Source organism: Suillus fuscotomentosus (assembly GCF_016647785.1).
Source record: "Suillus fuscotomentosus strain FC203 chromosome Unknown F5891scaffold_64, whole genome shotgun sequence".
Lineage (NCBI taxonomy): Eukaryota > Fungi > Basidiomycota > Agaricomycetes > Boletales > Suillaceae > Suillus > Suillus fuscotomentosus.
Window position 1 is genome coordinate 219,275 of NW_024539576.1, and position 13,283 is coordinate 232,557.

The 13,283-nt window shown below is 49.3% G+C and overlaps 2 protein-coding genes across 2 annotated transcripts; one reads left to right on the top strand and one right to left on the bottom strand.

Annotated features, from left to right (window-relative positions):
* Positions 1–252: 252 nt before the first annotated feature.
* F5891DRAFT_1057649 (glycosyl transferase family, a/b domain-containing protein) lies at positions 253–1,827 on the bottom strand. Its single transcript, XM_041362747.1, has 3 exons — positions 1,348–1,827; positions 407–1,293; positions 253–328 (listed from the first exon to the last, which is right to left on the bottom strand). The coding sequence occupies exons 1-2, from the start codon at positions 1,711–1,713 to the stop codon at positions 550–552; spliced, it is 1,110 nt and encodes a 369-aa protein (XP_041221247.1). The 5' UTR covers positions 1,714–1,827; the 3' UTR covers positions 253–328; positions 407–549.
* An 8,109-nt stretch (positions 1,828–9,936) lies between these two features.
* On the top strand, positions 9,937–11,606 carry F5891DRAFT_984108 (uncharacterized protein; the record flags this gene model as incomplete). Its single annotated transcript, XM_041377404.1, has 4 exons — positions 9,937–10,322; positions 10,386–10,416; positions 10,470–10,767; positions 10,822–11,606. The coding sequence occupies 4 exons, from the start codon at positions 9,937–9,939 to the stop codon at positions 11,604–11,606; spliced, it is 1,500 nt and encodes a 499-aa protein (XP_041221248.1).
* Between the last annotated feature and the right edge of the window lie 1,677 nt (positions 11,607–13,283).

Sequence of the window (13,283 nt, forward strand, 5' to 3'; positions counted from 1 at the left end):
ATATAATCATACCTCAAGGCGGCCCGAAAAAGTCGAGCAAACACAAATCGCTCCAAATAGAATCACAGAACTTTTCAACGCGGTATATAATTAAGTGGCAGCCAATGCAGATGGCAGTGAACACACTTTTGACGATGTGTAGAGATAATTTGTCCGTGACTTTGACTTCGACCCGAAAGAACTGTGATGGTGAAAATGTATAAATGTTCGAACAAAGAAATCCCGTTGACCCTTCACAGGCGTAGAACTTACCTAAGAGAGTTCGGACCGTTTCATACGCGCCCAGTGTGCAACTACGACTGATTGTAGTCCGACCAAAGATAAGCATCTCATCACGAGGTGTACCAAGTAGCTCCGATTAGTACGATGACAAGCTTGCACGGTGAATGTATGCTCGAGTGCTCACCCCGCGATTCATGGTCTATGTGATATACATACACGTGAAAGCATATGGCCACATGGCAGGAAAAACTGAACACCAATGACACTAGTGTTGATGAATGAAGAACTCGAGGCATGCGTATGCAGGCGGGTATCTTGGTTATGCATCTAGATTTCCTTTTTTTCGACTTCGTTGGTCTCCTTTACTGCCTCCCTACTAGCATTTCGAAACACTACAAATGCATCCCATGCGCTCCCCGAAGTTATGCTATTCATCGCTAGCGCAACCCCTTCTTTGAAGTCTGAAGCTAAACCTGCAACAACCAGAAGCGCCGATGCATTCAACAAGACGAAGTGCAGAACAGGCTTTAATGACTCTGGTATGTCATTACCGGAGTTGAGGAGCGCTTTGAATGTCTCTGCGTTCTCTGTTGGCGTTCCGCCAGCTACGGATGTAAGTGGATGGGTGCTCAATCCGAAAAGATCTGGGTGCAACGTGGTTTCGGTAATGTTGCCATCCACTAATTGCCACGCGTGTGTGTTGCCTGCACAGCTGATCTCATCAAGTCCTTCGGCTCCACATACCACGAGAGCGCGTTCGACGCCACCCTCATGTAGGGACTGAGCGAAGGTAGGACCAAGCTCACGCTCAGCCACACCCAGTACCATGCCTCGTGGACGTGCAGGGTTTATGAGGGGTCCAAGGACATTGAAGAGCGTTCTGAACGGTAAGGACTTGCGGTATGGTGCAATCATAGCGAGCGCAGGATGGTAATGAGGCGCGAGGATGAAGGTGAACGGCACCTTAGATATCTGAAAGGAAGTGCCTTGTGAAGGGGCAGTGAATAAACAATCAAGGGATTGCAGAAGATCTGCTGAACCAGATGAAGATGTAGAAGCCTTGCTTCCATGCTTGTTGTTTGACTCATCAGCTAAGTTACCGTAGCAGATGCAAAATGATCCTACCTTGATTACTCGAGCACCTGCGCCTGCAGCAACGACGGCTGCTGTGGTGCTAACGTTAAACGTGTTGTGACCATCTCCTCCAGTTCCAACGATATCGACTACAAAATCCGTGTCTCTATCCTCGATGGCTGCTTGTAACGCGCGCGCCCTTAGGACTTTAGCAGCCGCTGCAAGGAATTCTGGACGTCTTTCCACTCTTCCTATATGGAGGGCAGCAAGGAATGCACCTGTTTGTGCGGGAAAGGCAGCATCGGGGGTGAAAAGGTGATGAAGTGAGAGTTCAAGGTCTTCCGGAGTGAAATACTCGGGAGTCTTGACAAGTTTTCCTAGCAGAATTTTGAAGGAATTGGGAGTATATTCAGCCATAAGTATAGCTAGTATCAAGAAGATTTCTCTTGCAAGGTATTTGAGATGAGCAACATCTCAGGCTTTTGTACGATTTTTGTTACAGCTGATGATACGCTGGTAGCTATTTTGACGCGATTAGTGTCTTGGTCGTGACTCGTGAGCGAGTCGTGACACAATTGTGACGCGCTCTCCTGCGCTTTACACCAACGTTGAACGGATAGTCTATTTCAATGTTTAAGTTTAACTAAAGCTTTGTCGTCGTCGCAAAGTAGTTTCTTCAGGTCATTGATTGACCTTTGGAGCTCCTAGTAGGGTGGCACTCGTGGCCGTCATATATGAGATCTAGACTACACCGCATTCGCACGGTCCGCGACTGGGTACGCCACTGTACGCCAGCATCTCCGGTGTTCCAAATTGAGTGAATGTCAGAGATCTGGCCAGTCTGGGGCCAGTCTGGGGTCAAAAGTCTGGGGCCACAGTCTGGGGCGTTCGGCAAACGCGGCTGACCCGGGCTGACCCGAGCTGAGTTTGAATTGTTTTTGTCACGTGTTTGCTTTGTGACAATTCCAAAGCTGCCCGCCATCGCGCCTGCTGTCAGCAGTAGTGTGCCTGTCGTAGATGGCTGCCGACGCACCCGCCACTCTACCCACCACATGCAGTTGGCATGCTGTGTTCGTTCTCCGACCAAAATGGACTATATCATGGTCGCTCATCGCCCATCTCTCCCGCCTGTCCTTCCTCCTCGCCCAACTTGTCTCTTATCCGCCCCCGCCCACATATTCTCCTCTCACTTCCTCTGCACCGCTCATTATCATGTCTTCCTTGCAACAGGCAGATGTTGCGTTTCTGGCCAGATTGTCTCTGCGCGAATCTGCAGTTAGCCTTGTCACTGATTGCACGAACTGTGGGGGTACAGTTCCAATCACCATATGTCGGAGCGATGCGAATGGGAACTCGGGGAAGCCCATGGCCAGGGTGCGTTATCCGCATGACTTATTGACCTTCATTAACCTTTCTTCCCAGCATCAATCATGTTCCTTCTTTCACTGGTTCCCTCAACTTTTATCGCATCCAAACGTCATGGCCCTCCTCCCATCATCAAGTCGTTCCCCGAGTCTCACCAGTTCTCAGCCGGCACCTTCTACGTTGTAGTGGGGAGCTTCGGGTGAAGGCCGGGGAGACAGGGATAGGAGGAGGACGTGGTCATGAGGGATAGCAGAGGATAGGAGAGTAGAGCAGATGATGCAGTTAGAGGAGGCAAGGACTCGACCGGCAGATTCCGGGGTCTCGGGGCTTGGGGTCTAGGAGCACATAGAGCACACTCTTGTATCATACGACAGATGACGACGACGACACTGTCTTCACCCTCTCCCGAGCGCAAGGCTGGCTAGGACATATGGTGATGAGAGTGGGGAGGTGACCCACGAAATCAAGCAGGAACCCGGATCAGGTGGAATTTCTATTGAAGACTGCGCACGGCTGCGACGCCTACAGCGAAGAGGCACACTATCAGTACTTCCTCCTACTTCTTCCCCAACGAATCCCTTGGAAGGAGCACCAACAACACCAAGGAGACGTAACGTTTCTCTGCCACTGCCTCACTACGTTGAATACGAACCATCGGGAGAAACCGGAGGCGCATTTCGCCTTCACCCAGCACACTTCACACCGGTAGACAATATTCCCTCCTCAGATTCTACTGAAACCTCGTTATCGTCGACTACACCTACTAGACCGAGAAGTAAGTCAGTAGCAAAGACGACATCGGCACTTCGTAAACCACCTCTCATAACAACCTCGAAATCAAACAAACCACGGGCAGCCTTAGGCAAAACACAGACAATGGGTACACCAGACACTGTGAAATCAGTACCACTCTTCTATGGTGACTATGGGGAGAACGAGAACCCATCAGCGTGGTTCGCTCAATTTGAACTATCGCTCCCTATATCTTGGACAGATGCACAGCGCGTTCAACGGTTCGGCATGCAGCTGACACCAGGAGAAGTTGCAGAAGAATGGTACCATAACTTAATGTCCCACCATCTCAGCTCATTCACCAACCTCAAACTTGAATTTTTCAAACGCTGGCCACCTCCTAAGCGTCCTAAACTCACGCGAGCGCAACAGAAGGAGCGCATCATGGCGCAAGTGTTGAAAGAAGACGAAATTGGAGTTTGGACGCAAGAAGGGAGGACGGGTAACTATGCACATGTAACCTGGGCGGTCAACATCTCGCGATTGGCACTGGGAATGGGTGATGTGGATGGTGCAATGATTGAGTATGCATTAGAAGGCATCCCGGACCTGTTGAAAGACCATCTCAAGTGCGTCTACAACTCATGGGACGAGTTCGTGGAAGACATACAGGACGTGCCGAACATCAAACTCAAATGAGGACGTGAGAATTTAGACAAGGAACGAGCGAGGGACGTAGAGATCTCCAAACTCAAGATGCAAAGCATAGCATTTCCCTCGCCCGCTCCACAACAATTCCTGCAGCACGCATCACCCATGAACCACCCTGCACCAGTACGAATGCCGAATGTTCTCAACCCGTCATCATTCACCACAGCACCAGCAATGTTACCATCAATGAACGTAGGAATACCAGTGCGCAGTGGATACCCAACGTATGGCAACAATAGGGGAACATTTATCCCACGAGTACAGCTGTCTTGCTCCCAGATTCTAGAAAAGACGGCTCTGATGCTGCAAAGGCCTAACACAGAACCTGGGATGCGGCAATATGAAGCAGATGTCAGCCTATGGCACAGAGCATATGGTATGGACAGTGCTCAATCGTTAGAACGGCCATATCCCCTACGTCCGGGAACAGCAATGTTAGGATCAGGAGAGTGTTATAGTTGTGGAATGGTCACGGATCCGACACACCTTAGTTCGCAGTGCACGGCTACGAGTCAACTATGACCACATGAGACTCGATGGCGTCAGTACATAGCAGGACTATTGCGACGAGCAACCCAGCAGCAGACACCACGAATTCCATACCCCACACCAGTCCAATACGTCACCACGTTGAATCATCCTTACTTCCCACCGCAAGGGAACACACTGTCCGCACCAGTCTACCATATTGCGCCGCAGGAGGAACTCGGTTGGGGAGAACCATACGAGGGAGCAGGTGTTTCGGATCAAGGTTATGAGTGGAGTTCGGAAAACTAGGGAGGACCACTGCAAACGATGGACCAGCAGTAGTCCCACAAGATCAGAGTCCGTCCACCAACCAATCACCCATGTCGACGAAGCCAGAACATTTCATTTTTTCATCCTCTACAGCGCCACAAGCGCTCAATATTGTACATACTCAGAACAGATCGCCTACCATGCCTGTCAAGTTACCTTCTCATCTCTCGCAAACTAACTCGCTACCAGTTAGTAACCCTTTGACTACAGATCTTTCTTCTTCAGTTACGGACGTAGTAACATCGTCTGAGAATCTATCAACGAACGCGCACTCGGTTGTACCCTCCACTATATCTAGCAATACTATCACTGATGTTTATTTGTTGGATGACGCAGGGCAAGCAATCAGAACTCAAACGAGCAATCCCTTCCTTACGGTACCTCATCTACACGGACCTCAGGGAGAGAAGATACGAATCCTAGCCATAGTCGACAACGGCGCCATGATCAACGCAATCGACACGGCAGCCTTTCAGCGGATCACAAGAAGATTATCCCCGCTAAGTCCATCTTCTAGAACGCTGTGTATGGCTGATGGCTCCCTAGTATCGTCAACCAGTGTATGGTCAGGAACAATCTCCTGGGGACCGATCAATATTCAAACAACCGTCGAAGTATTTCCTAGCGGAGGATCATGGCGCATGCTAATCGGAAAACCACTATTAGAGCAAGTGCGTGCAATACACGATTATAGCAGTGACACCATACTACTTCCATATGGTAACGACTTCCATCGAATCTCGAACTTCACCACATTTCGACCGTTACCGCTCCCATGCTTACCTACAGCTATCCGTTTCCCATCCAGTACCACCTTTAATCAAATCGTACCATCTTCAATGTCTATACTTAAGCAGAACGACGATAACAATAATAATATATTACATGTATCTACTATACCATCACCTATAGACGTACATAAACTCGAGTCATCAACTAACACTTCAATTCAACAGGCACCCATCAGCGAAAGGAACACGGACGAGCTCACCATCACCCCTCATCAAGCAACGCAATCAGACTCAGTTCCTCAATCGGTTTTTGAAGTGGAAGATATAGAACAAGTACCTACAGCAGGTGATGTACTAGACCCATCAACCTCGACGCTACCCAAAGATATCTTTACTAGGTTGACCGAATACGGACCGTTCTGGCCAGCACGAGTGGAAGCAATAGTGAACGCGGTCCGTTATGGAGAACACCTCACAGAAGATCAACGGGCACAGACTCAAGCACTTATTGCGGAATTCGCAGACGTCTTCGCACTATCAGTACGAGAGGTGAAACAAGTAGATTTCATCAAGTTCCGACTACAGATTCCACCAGACGCTACGCTCTCGAAGAAGGTACACCAACGACCGTTAACCAAACTGCAACGAGAATACCTGTTCCCAGTACTGGACGACATGCGGGAAGCAGGAATTACAAGGTTTATCAAATCAGACGAAGTAAAGGCCGTCGCATCAACGGTCCTCGTACAAAAAACGCATTCAGGGACAAGCCTTTCGATGGAGGACATACGGAGGATTGTTAATAAGCAATGTATCGCACTCGGTGAGCCACCGGATTTAGATATTGACATGGACTCAGCATCAGCAGCAGAACCAGAATTGAAGGAAATTGATACGCCAAAGGTCAAATGGCGTATCTGTCAAAACTTCAACGATGTCAATAAAATCTCTCAAGTCGCACCAACACCACAAGGGGACATCGCAGCGAAGCAACAACGTTTAGCAGGGCACGAATATATTTGCGTATTGGATTTTGCAGCCGGCTTCTATGCGATACCGGTAGAGGAAGACAGTCAACCATACCTATGCTTCTACACGGAAGGGCGAGGATATGAAGCGTATCGTCGAATGCCAATGGGCGTGCAAGGAGCTCCTTCGTGCTTCAGCGACCTTACAGCACTGGCTCTGTCAGATATCCTAGTCAAACTACTCATGGAGCTATACGTCGACGATGGCGCAATGGCGGGAAACGTATTCAGTGAATTATTGGATCGCTTATGCATGTTTTTCACCAGGTGCCGAGAACGGAACTTGTCAATATCGCCAACGAAGACACAATTGTTCATGAACGAAGTCATTTTCGGGGGAGCACGAGTGGGACGGGAGGGCATACGGCCAGATCTAACGAAGATTGCCGCAGTCGCTGAGTGGCCAGTTCCGTCAAATTTATTAGAATTGATGCGCTTTTTAGGCTTGACAGGATACTTCAGATCGTTAATCAAAGACTACACTCGTATCGCAATACCGCTCACAGACATGTTGCGCAACCTGGATGCACCACCAATCAGTGCGAAAGGAGGGAAACATAAGTATAGACAGTTTTTGAGAGAACGCAAACTCGAAACCTTCTGGGAGCAACGACACACTCGCGCATTCGTAAAGCTCAAGCAAATTCTATTGACGGAACCGGTACTCAAAGCACCCATGTTCGACGGAACACCGTTTATCGTCATCAGTGATGGCTGCAAAGATGGCTTCGGAGCAGTCTTAGCACAGCATTTCCCGTTTCAAGAAACGTCAGGCGAAATGACTACCAGAGTTCACCCAATTGCATTCGCGTCAAAATGGACATCACCAACAGAGGAACGGTACAAGCCCTACCTGTTGGAATTCGCAGCATTGAAATATGCATTCGATCAATTTGGATCGATCATTTGGGGCTTTCCGGTCGAAATTGAGACGTATTGTATTGCACTGAGAGATACATTATTGAATGATAAGCCATCAATAGTGCATGCCAGATGGCGAGATGGCATTATAGCTTACCAAATTGCAGATGTACGACATCGGTCAGGTGCAAGCAACACGGCAGTGGATGCTCTTAGTCGAAGGGCATCGGGACAACCACAGAAGGACGGAGATGGTAGTGCGTGGTCAGTGAGCGAAGACTGGGAGGCAGAACGAGGACTGGTGAATGACCTATTCCTCGTACAACAGACTGACACCACTTCAGAGACGTTAGCGACAGAATTATGTGACCGATTCAAAGAAGAACCACTTTTCCGGGAGATCATAGAGGCATTGTTCAACCTCGATGGCAACAAACCAGAGCGAGAACGCAGACGAGCGCAACACAGAGCGTTAGGATACATAGTCGAGGATGGACGACTATGGCGTATCGCAGACGGCAAGTCTACTCGAGCACGAACGCGAATGGAGTGCGTCACGCAGAAGGAAGCAGTAGAGTTAGCAAAGGAAGAGCATGCTAACAACGGGCATTGGGGAAGAGACCTTACCAAGCTACAGCTTATGGATCGAATCGCAAGCCCGTCACTAGACCGATCCATTATGACGGCAATCCTCGACTGTCCGCAATGCAAAAATTTCGGATCAACCCATCTGCACGCCCTAATGTATCCCATCACAAGACGACATCCATTCGAGCTACTGGTCGCGGACTACCTCTCGTTACCTAAGAGTAAAGGAGGATATCATAATGCCTTGCTTATCCTCGATACATATTCTCAATATGTTTGGGGATTCAAGCTAAAGACGTACGGCAATGCAAAGACCACAATTGCAGGGCTAGACACAGTCGCGCACAGTTTCAGAGCACCCAAAATGTTCATGACGGATGGAGGGTCGCATTTCGACAATGGAGATGTACATGCATGGTGTTCAGCGCATAACGCAAAACACCATGTCATAGCAGCCTACTCACCATGGATCAACGGTCTAGTGGAGAACGCCAACGGAAAGTTGTTAGGACGACTAAGGAGATTGTGCAGTCCGGGATTAGGAGAGGATGAGAACGAGAACGCGAAGGCAGAGGACATGACGTGGAAGTGGCCAGACCACTTCGATACGGCGATTCGACAGCTCAACGAACGCATCATCCCAGCATTCAAATTTTCACCGAAAGAACTCCTCCTAGGACTAGTGGTCAATACCATCCCTACAGCAATCACAGACGCAAGCGCTGAACCAACCATATCGGAGGTGAACGTTCATATGGCGTACGTGGACCAACAGCGCTTGGACAGCGCAAACCACGCAACAGCGCACGCAATGAAACGGAAGAGCGTTTTTGATAAGAAAGTGCTGCAGTCACGCGCAGGAGAGGTTATATTCAAACCAGGGCAGCTAGTCCAGGTCTATGCAAACGCTACAGACATGACAATGGCAAGCTCGAGGAAACTCGTACCAAAATGGTCAGCACCCAGGCGAGTGGTCTCTCAGACTAGCAACTCCTATACTCTCACTTCCTTAGAAGGCTTTCCCATCAACGGCCTATTTCATGCGCGAAGACTTCGAAGGTTCATCCCACGTAATGGTACCACGTTGGCGGCACTACAAGAAGCACTACAGGATGAAGGTGCAGACGAAGAAGATGAATCCTTGGAGACGCAGTTGGAGAGAGGAACAATATCGGAGAACGATCTAGAGTCAGAAGAGGATGATGTGGAAGACGACGACGAACGGGAGACAGACGCAAAACCAGCTTAGAGTAGAACGCGACCCCGGAGGGACGCATTTGGAGAGGGGGCAAATGTAGTGGGGAGCTTCGGGTGAAGGCCGGGGAGACAGGGATAGGAGGAGGACGTGGTCATGAGGGATAGCAGAGGATAGGAGAGTAGAGCAGATGACGCAGTTAGAGGAGGCAAGGACTCGACTGGCAGATTCCAGGGTCTCGGGGCTTGGGGTCTAGGAGCACATAGAGCACACTCTTGTATCATACGACAGACGACGACAACGACGCTGTCTTCACCCTCTCCCGAGCGCAAGGCTGGCTAGGACAACATTTATGGGTGGCACTAGTGCTACTTCCGCCACTCAGTTCCCTTCGACGCAACCTCTTGGCTCAACTGGCAACGGCAAGAAGTCACGCAAGCGAGGCATCAAATGCAACGGTGCCTTTTGCCAACGAGCGAGTGCGTTGTGTTGCCCGCATGCGAAGTGCCTCACCCATTGTATTGAGGAGGTGGGAGGATGTCCAGTGCATCTCACTGAGACAGATAACCAGCAGCAGCCCCCCATCGCGCAGCAGGAGTGGAACTGGGACTATGATCAGGAGGACACTCTTATGCTCCCTGCTGAGGATGCTCTCACGCTATCTGCTGAGCCCTACTGGCATGATGATGGAGTTCAGATGAATGACGGGCTGAGAGCACTTCAACGTGCACTTCAGTCCGTTGGCACTGGACGCCCTGCTGTATTCCCATCATTTCATGATATTTTGATAGCTCCTGCACCATTGCAACCACCCGCGCCGACACCACAACCACCCACGCCCACCACACAACCACCTGCGCCCACCACACAACCGCCCACGCTCACCACACAACCACCCGCGCCATCCCAGCGGTCTCATCTGTTCCCACACGCCTTCCCGGTCCATAAGCTGTCGAAGCCTCCGCGTGTAACCAATCAACTTGACCCAATGTGGACAGGTGACCTCAATGCGCGTGCGTGAGAGGAAATTGAGAGCAAGAGGGTGTCAGAACGTTGCAAGGAGATGGAATGAGCTTCCAGGCAGCGCTTTGTCTTGTACTGGTTTGATGCTGTGAGTTGCTGCTTGGTTTCCCTCTCACCACAATACTTACTGCTGATGTGTAGGACAACACGCCAGTATCGATGCAGTGGGCTGTTCACTGCCCATACTTCCCACAATATCAGCTCTCAGACGATCCTGCGCTTGTCAACTCCCTTGGCAGCAATATTGAAAAAATCGATGTCTTTGAGGAAAGCTTCATGTGTTGGATTCCGTCAATGCTCGCTCACCCCTTCACTCTTGACTCGGGCTGCCACGTCTTCATACGACATCATGGTGTCACTGAGTGCAGCGGCTTTGATGATTTATTTAAGTCCTCCAAACTGTTGACTCGCCCTTCGCACATGCGCTTCAATATGAAAGGTGAGCGTGATAGCATACGCCGGAAGATGATGCAACGACAGACATCCACCCCAGCTTCATCATCGGACATCGAGATTCTCGATGACGACACGCCACTTACACCTAAGCTCAAGAAGACAAAGCGACGACAGGCATCCATCGCTGCTTCATCGTCAGACGTCAAGATCCTGGACAACGAGACGCAACTTACACCCAAGGTGTCCTTGGGAAAGTGCCGCTGGGCTCAAAGCCTCGGCCAAGAGCAAGACATGCACACTGCTACACGAGTGCGACTGGCACGAGATGGCTTTGATACCCACTCGATGTCGCCGACACTACCACTATTCCCCAGTCAACCACCAGAGGATGACTTCGATTCCCGTCGTGCTACTTCAATGTCACCAATGCCACTGCTCACGACATCGTCATTCTCCTCATCCGTTGAGTCTGTGCCTTCGACGTCTGCATCAGTTGCAGTCAAGGACATTCACCGACCAGCGCCACCTCATGTCCCAATCGTCATTCCTGTACATGTCCCAGCATATGATCGTGGCAAGCCACGACGAGTCTGGCCACATGGAATGTACACGGTTGATATGGTCGTCGGCTTCCAGCAGATGGACATCCCGAAGTTTCGTCACTATGGCCAGGAGCCGCTTTTTCGTCTCATCTTTGGCGACACTCCGTTTGTTAAGGCCACATATCATGAAAATCGCAAGGCGTGGCGCGAGACGCCACTGAGCATCCTCAAGGCACACAAGCAAAGTGGGCGCACTCAAGATGGCCTTTGGTCGAACTGTCTTGCCGCGCGCCGCATTGCCTTGGGTCTGGAGAGCAAGAAGCATAGCTGGCGGAAGTAGTGTCAAAGTATTGTCCCTTGGTTTGTTCTATACGTGTCTAATGTAACATCTACATTTGTTCTATACACTTGTTTTATGTAGCACTTACTATTCATTGCTTTGTCTATATCCCACTGGCCATCACAGATTCCTCGCAGTTCAGGCAATTAAAGAATTTCTTCAAGGGCGTTTCTATCACGCTCGTCCACCGGTGAGTTCGAGAACACGACGGTCAAGGTAGGTATTCATATGAATCACATCCATAACAGCTTCTCTCAATGTGAGTGCAGAACTACTTCAAGAAAGCTTAGTTTTCTCCTCTATCCAACTTGAATGCCGATGATGTTTGGATAGTTTAGTGGGCACTTCACCCACTGAACTATCCGAACATCATCAGCATTCAAGAGCTAGCCACACCTATACTGTAGGGTATTAAAGATGTTTTCTTCGGTCAACAAAGAAAACATCTTTAATACCCTACAGTATAGGTGTCAAAACCACACTGATCCAAAGTTGTTTACTCCAAAAAGGGGTCGTAAACAACTTTGGATCAGTGTGGTTTTGAAGGCGCTTGAAGACCTGCTACACCTATACCGCAGGGTATTAAAGATGTTTTCTTCGGTCAACAAAGAAAACATCTTTAATACCCTACAGTATAGGTGTAGCTAGCTCTTGAATGCCGATGATGTTCGGATAGTTCAGTGGGTGAAGTGCCCACTAAACTATCCAAACATCATCACCCTACAGTATAGGATAGGTGTAGCTAGCTACATTTTCTTTGTTAACGCAAAGTAGCTATTATGAATGTGATTCGTATGAAAACCTACCTTGACCGTCGTGTTCTCGAACTCAAAGTTTCCAGCATTGGTACTAACAAAAACATCATATATTGGGAGCTAACTAAACAGGTGGATGGTGAGGAAGTTTGCCTTGTATGCGAAGGGTAGCAACAGTCATACGGTTTCGACGGAGGATCATTTCATCGAGAAAAAAGTCATACTTAACTGGTGTCATCTCTTGACAAATATTATGAAAACTGCCAAACCAAACATTTGTTTGCTCCGCAATTGATGAGTTGAAATAATACTTCCCATCGTCGTCGAGAAGTTCAGGGTAGGCCTTCATGTCACAGCGCTCGCGGCAGAACACATCACTGGCCTTGTGCTTTGTCTTGTGATGGAAGGCGTCCACACACATTCCCATTCCCTCGAAGAACACAATCTTGCGACTCTCGACCTCCCGCAACGCGTTGCAATTGGAGTCATAGATTAAGTGCTGCGGCTTACGTGCGCGTGGGAGGGAGAACATTTTCTCGACCATAATCTTGAGGAAATAAGTTAGCATAGTCCTTCCGACAGAAAAAAAAACTTACCAGCACATTCGAGACAGCATCATGGTGGTACATTGTACCACGACCAGAGATAATGCCACAGGGACGAACAATGAGCTGTTCATTGTTAGTACGCTGACGCCGGAATGTAGCCTTGATCTTGGACGGGATATCCTTAGCACTGCACCCATTGACGTCCGAGACTCCAGTAGATGTAGTTGTAGGCGCCTGACGGAAACGCACAGCACCAGACGCCTTGTCGTACTCATACCATTCTTCGACATCTTGAAGGGGGACATCTTCTTCTGCGTAAGTCACGATCGGGGGTGAAACATTATGCATAGCGACAGAATCATTCAACTTTGCAA

Coding starts and splice junctions, on each gene's coding strand:
- F5891DRAFT_1057649 (XM_041362747.1), bottom strand. CDS start 1,713: ATGGCTGAATATACTCCCAATTCCTTCAAAATTCTGCTAGGAAAACTT. Junction 1,294..1,347: donor CAGGTGCTCGAGTAATCAAG/GTAGGATCATTT, acceptor TCAAACAACAAG/CATGGAAGCAAGGCTTCTAC.